The sequence below is a fragment of the Phaseolus vulgaris genome, chromosome 7, assembly GCF_051622355.1.
Source record: "Phaseolus vulgaris cultivar YP4 chromosome 7, ASM5162235v1, whole genome shotgun sequence".
NCBI classification, from domain to species: domain Eukaryota; kingdom Viridiplantae; phylum Streptophyta; class Magnoliopsida; order Fabales; family Fabaceae; genus Phaseolus; species Phaseolus vulgaris.
This window is the reverse complement of record NC_143504.1, coordinates 58,444,892-58,451,277: the sequence shown is the minus strand read 5'-3', so window position 1 is coordinate 58,451,277 and position 6,386 is coordinate 58,444,892. Positions and strand designations below refer to the sequence as shown.

The 6,386-nt window shown below is 33.3% G+C and overlaps 1 protein-coding gene across 12 annotated transcripts; it reads right to left on the bottom strand.

Annotated features, from left to right (window-relative positions):
- Window positions 1-1,176: 1,176 nt before the first annotated feature.
- Window positions 1,177-6,386, bottom strand: LOC137830735 (nuclear transcription factor Y subunit A-2). 12 transcript variants are annotated; one of them, XM_090305218.1, is made up of 7 exons: window positions 6,012-6,386; window positions 5,552-5,630; window positions 4,158-5,467; window positions 3,352-3,461; window positions 3,102-3,170; window positions 2,064-2,204; window positions 1,177-1,808 (listed from the first exon to the last, which is right to left on the bottom strand). In XM_090305218.1, exons 3-7 carry the CDS (start codon window positions 4,231-4,233, stop codon window positions 1,365-1,367), a joined length of 840 nt encoding a protein of 279 aa, XP_090161344.1. In that variant the 5' UTR covers window positions 4,234-5,467; window positions 5,552-5,630; window positions 6,012-6,386; the 3' UTR covers window positions 1,177-1,364. The 12 variants fall into 12 exon arrangements, with proteins under 12 accessions (XP_090161344.1, XP_068494336.1, XP_068494343.1 ...); XM_068638235.1 differs by having other exon boundaries at window positions 5,184-5,467; XM_068638242.1 differs by having other exon boundaries at window positions 5,232-5,467.

Sequence of the window (6,386 nt, the reverse complement as noted above, 5' to 3'; positions counted from 1 at the left end):
TTTGAATATTGTGTTTATTTATTTAGTATTTTCATACTAGAACATGAAATAAAATAGTAGTAAATATAATTTTGTACTAATAAAGAGGATTTAATATTAAAAAATAAAATCTTTAATAACGAGGAATAAAAAAAACTTTAAGAATGAAAATGATAAATTTTCTTTTTGAAGATACTTTATTATTACTTGTTTAAAACTATGATTCTTCATACCTAAAGTTATAAATTAATGTTATATATATAACATTAACTTTAATAATAATAATAATTATTATTATTATAATTATAATATTATTTATGTATATAATACATACAATTTGCAAACAATATAATACTCTCAATTCCATAAAATGTGTTAGACTTTTAACTAATAGAGTTCAATCTTTAAACTTGAACTAATTCATCAAATGAGTGTATAATTCACAACAAAAAATGTAAGGTTGAACACATTCTTGGAGATGAGACAAAGAACTTTAAGCATGACTAAATAAGTTTAGGGTTTAGGAAAAAAAAAAGAAAAAAAAAGTTAGTCGTATATTCAACCTAAGAAACCAAAACATGCAAGAATACTTTGAGATCCAGTGGGAGAATCAAAACCCTAATTACATTAGTAAAACAATTGAGCATTTTTTTCGAAAATAAAACCCAGTCAAGAATTTGATAATCTTGGAGTTAGTTCATTTATTTTGTTAACTGTGGTTGCTACAGGTTGGGAGCAAGAACCTGGCTACATAATTTCCTACCTTACTATGAGTTTCCACTAACCTAAACCACTTCAAAACCACACTTAATGTTTCCTACCTTGCATTCAAAGCCACATAAGAGTTTGGTTATAAATCTTGCATGCTACAATAACAAACCTATTTCTTAGGCTTAAACTAACCACACTCCATATGAAAACTATTACCAACATGTCATATTTAAGAATACCCTTCTAGGCTTAGCCTCCCAAATCAATGTTTTTTTTTTCCTACTAATATCAGAATTCAGAGTTCTAAGATGCCTATTACATAGCTCCACAAAGTCAGAAATTTAGAACCAAACAAGACCCCTAACATGACTTAACAAGCTCACACGAAACCCGAATTCAAGTTATTTAGCACAAACATCACGTAGACTGCAGGTCATTACCATGAGCATGTCATGGAAGGCCTTTGCAGAAGGTAAAAGAATGTGGTGAGCCAAGGATGATTTGCCTAAGCTTAGCCAAGGTTTGCCTAAATCAGATAGAACCAAGTTTCCTGAACGAAATTTGTTTCAACAAACACTAGAAAGTGAAAGAGAGTTTCTTGATCTGGTCTTTTTCAAGGAGCGTGTTTGGTGCAACATCACACCAAACCCACTAGTCTCCTTGCAAATCAAACATTAAGCCCATCTAGTGGGCATGGTGATACCATTTCCACTACCTATCATGTCTGCTATAGAATGGACAGAAGATCCAAGAGGATGAACGGAAGAAGATCCAAGAGGATGAACAGAAGAAGATCCAAGAGGATGAACAGAAGAAGATCCAAGAGGATGAACAGAAAAGCCATCGAAACCTTCCCTTGAATACATGCTACTCACTTCTGAACTAGACATGTTTGGACTGTATTGATCTGTCTCCATTGGTGAATGCATTCCAACATCAGATTGCATCATTTCAGAACTCTGAGAGGCACTAGACAGAAATTGTAGGCCACCCATTTGATTCCCTTCAACATCATTTCCACCATTTTCATTGCTGGAGTTTCTTGTGTTCAAGAAGCGACCACCATTTCCTCTTGGTCTCCTCATTGCATGCAGATGGCGTGATTCATGCATGTAAGGCTGCAAGACAAACACAACTCATATTAATGAAAAGGGAAGGTTTCGATAGTAGTTTGATAGCTTTTAAAGTAGTTCAGTTAATATTTTTTTGATTGTATTAGGATGTTGTATAAGGATTGGTTTATTCTGAAGTGATGTATATGTATTTATATTTCATTACTGATAAAAAAACACGTAGTGAAACATTATGGAACGTTGTCTTTTGAGTATCATCTTATGACAAGATGTTTGGGAGGCCCATGGAAGTGATCATACCTTGCGACGTTTAACCATTTTATTCTCAAGAACTGCCTTCGCGCGTGACTGCCTGCGTCTGATGATTCCATGGTACTGCTTAGCATTCACGTAGGTTGGTCCATCATCAGAAGCCATGTTAAGCGGAAGCATTATACGTCCCTAATTTATCAAACATGGATACATACATGAATTAATAAAGAGTGAAAGATTACAGCAGGTAAACAGATGATAACTTCTTTCAGTAATGCAGCTCCTCGAATCCATAAGAGAAAGGAAAAACGATACAAAACAAATGATAACTACAAACAGAAGATGAATACAATCAATAAACATCAATAGCAGCATACAAAAAGATGTATAATTTAATTTCAGGGCTTGCACTTTGTATTTTTTTTCTTAATTATTAACCTGATATCATCACCTTGTTCATCGATAAATGTAATATCATTGTATTTCATGACTTGTCTTTTCATCAATTACAAAAGTGTTCTCATAACATCTACAAGTTACACAAAACCTAACCTATGTTGCTCTCCTGTGGTTTTGTAATCGGAGAGTGACATGGTCGTTATTTTTTCTAGTAACACTAGAATAAATATTGATGCTAACATTTGCAAAAAAAAAAACACATACAAAAAGTAAAAAAGATGTGAGTTTAGTGTATCTTTTTAATCTTTGTGTGAATTTTTTAAGAGACTAACATCAATATCTCTATAGTGTACGATATCCAATTTAATATCAAGTATCTGATAAAAATTATTGGCTTTAATACAACGAAAATCACTACTACAACTAGATGGAAGCTGGATATCTGCATGTGGTTAAGAAATTTACTCAAGCTTAAAAATTATTAGAATGAATCTTAATGTATTGTTTTCTCTTTCTTCTGTAAGAAGTAGCTTATTCATCTTTCCATTTGTTTAGAACCTATTGTATATCTAGGGTACACAGACATATAAACCCAGTAACACATTCCACAATTACTTTATTATTTTAAAGGCTAATTCATTTCTTTCTTTTTCATGCAGAGATAAAATAGTTGAGGTAAAGGCAAACCGGAATTTGAGGTCCATAAGCTGAAACGAGCCCACAAAACTGATCCATACAGGGATATGGCGCACAGATCTACGAAGGAAAACGTGCCAAATATTTTAAATTATGTCCAGAAGAAATAAAATATTTTTTTTTATAAAAAAATATATAAATAAGAACATTTAAGAGATAATCTAATCCATATACATATCAACTCTGCAGAAATAAAATACTAATTAAAATGAGAAAGGGGTAGTTTTATGAGAGGTTTTACCATAGGCTGATTAAACCCTAACTCCAAATGGTTGGGGGGCTCAGCAACTGATGACTGCGGTGCTAAGGTTGCCGGAGGATTTTGGCCATCGCCCAACATTTTACAATCATCTGAAGAAACAAATTTTCCAAGTGTTGAATGCAACAAAAAATTTCACTTACAGAAATTTATAAGGAAAAAAGAAACTTTAGATAAATAAAAAATGTTGCTGGAGCGGGAGCAAAATTGTAGGAAGGCCTTAAAATGCATAATCCCAATGTGAGCACGATAAATGAGAGTGATGTAACCTATGTTTTCTTCTGATAATATTTTTATGAGCTCTAGTGTTTAGGGAACTTTGGAAACAGTACAAAAAAGTGGGGGAAGGCACCATTGTCCCCGAATTTGGTTCAACAATAAAAAAAATGGTCTTCACTCTGAAGAAAGAAGTCACAAGTGCATGCAACTTTCTTTGCTTTCTCAGTTTCTGCCACAATGAGTATAAAAGTTTGAGTTAATGCATCATTAACTATTAACAACCCTCATCTTTGTGTAGTTGTAAACCTCTAATATTATACCATTCTACAAGAAATTGATTTCAAGCTTCAACTTAGGCAATCTGTCAAACCACATCATCTGATTGGTTTAGGGTTTATTGCCGATAAAAAAAAACATCATCTGATTGGCCATGCAAGAGGTTCTCCAGATAAGTTTTTTTATGAACAATAATAAATAAATAAATATATATCAGTTTAGTTCAACCAACCCTTATACAGCTCACCAAATAAGTTCTCCATAGGGTAGTGCATATTTTTTTTGAAAATTACCTTCCCATTTATTGGCTTTCTCGAAAAGTATATTAATCAACCAATGAGGCTCATAAGGCAGAGCAGAAGCCCCCATAAGAGTAACTGTAGTCTGTGGAAAAAGGTTGCCCTCAAAATTTAAGCATCTTTTTTTAAGAGATTCTTTTTTAAGATAAATGATATATTTACAACCTTTAAGAAAGAAGATTGAATACTAAAACAAGGTTGTAAATGTATCATTTTTATTTTTAAACAATAACTACATCTGCAGCCCTTTTTCTTTCCAAAAATATTTATTTCTTTATTTATTCAAATTGAATATGTAATAGGAGTGAGGAAGCCATGCAGAAAGCAAAAGGGGGACCAGAGATTTCTCCATTTTTTGTCCATGTCTCAAAGTTGATAGCCAAAGACTAATATGTGCTCGCGAGTCATGGCTTTCACTGGAAAAAACACTATTTTAGTTCGTCGGAAATCAATCTCAGTAGCTGCAAGTCCAAAGCTTTTTAAGCTGGTTAGAGCCAGAAATGGAATATCAACACTTTAGATAACACAGAAATTGAATATCAAAGACTTGAGATAACATAGGCTTTGCTACATTGGAAATTTGGTACTAGTTTCAGTGCCAACAGGAATCCAACTCTGGATCTCTCTATTACAGACCTACTAACACAAATATATACACATGCAAAACTGAAATCAGTGCATGCAAGAGCATATCTTAATTTTCAGAAAGAAAAGAAAAGAAAAAGAGAAAGTAGACCACCCAAATCTGCGGCTTCCTTTGGTTTAGATTTCTTTAAAACAGGCATTGGTAAGAAACCAGTTGCATGTCTCTCTATCATTTATGAATTGTTGTGTATAGTTTGAACTATCACAACGATTCATAAGCATTGCAATTTGGTATAAACAAGAGAAGCAAATCATGCAAAATGCAACTCTGGTAATCCAAAATCAAATTAAATACCAGGAAAGGAAAGGTAAGGATTGAGTTATGCTGAAATATCTTTATTTATATATTTTTTTTTCTTGATAAAAAAAAAATACCAGAAAAGATGGAAAACTGGTTTGCATGTCCTCGTGCTGTTTGCTTACCACCAGCAAGTTGGTCGACATAGTTGGAAAACTCCAAAGAAAAGGGCTTGCTTTGGCCACAATAATCCCCACAGACTGGTTGAGATCCTAAGCCATTCAACCATGGAGCTGAAGTTGCAGATGACAATTGTCCAACAGAATTGTGAACAATTCCTTCGTGTTCTTTCAGGTAAGCAGTTTGCATCGCCCTCCAAACAGTCGATTTAATTTATTGTTTCTTAGTGATAAAAAGTAAACTGAAAAGATTCAGAAACAAGTTAAAAAAAGAACAATTTTCCAACAAAGGGAAAAAAATCGCAAGTTGGCATGTCTATGTCTACCTATAGCTTTCAAGATTCTCTTAGCTCCACCAAGTTTTTAAAAACCACTGTTCTGCATCAGATTTCTCCACTCATCAACCTGAGCATCAAGCAAAAAAAGGAGCTGAAATATAAAATGGAGAAAAAGTAAACTTCAATTAGCATATAATAGCAATGAAATCATATAAAAGGGAAGATATAGAATAGGGCACTGAACAGATGAGTTGAGAAGACACATTAGTTGGAGAAGGAGGAGCAAAAAAAAGAAAGCGATAACACTGAGTTCTGAGAGTGAGTAGTAAAAGTAGAAGAAGAAGAAGAATAAGTAGCAGCATCGGTTTCTACGAAGTAGTAGATGAATTAACACCCCAACAGGTTGGAGTCATGTCGGTACTTAATGAAGCAAAACACACACATAGTACACTTACACACAAGAAGAAGAAGGAGCAAAGTGAGAGAAAGGGGCAAAAAGAATTCGTACATGTGTGGTAGAAGTAAAAATCAAATCACCATGCCTTTGGTATTGATGGGTTGAAAGGATGTGCTCCTTTTAGTACTATGTTTTTCTGCTTTTTATTATTTATTCATTTTTACAAAAAGAGTTTTCTCTAATATTTTAATATAAATATGAAACACCATTTCGCATTTCAATGCACTCCCCCAAGTTTAAAGTTTCACCATGATTATTTCTTTTCAAAAGGAGACATTTACAGGTCCCATTTTCATTACCTCAGTTGCTGTTGTTTTAGGGTAAGAACATGTTTTAACAAGCTTCAACTCTCAAAATCTTACACTAGTGGTTAACATTTTCAAAATGAGAATCTCATCTCATTGAATATAAATTACTACTAATGTT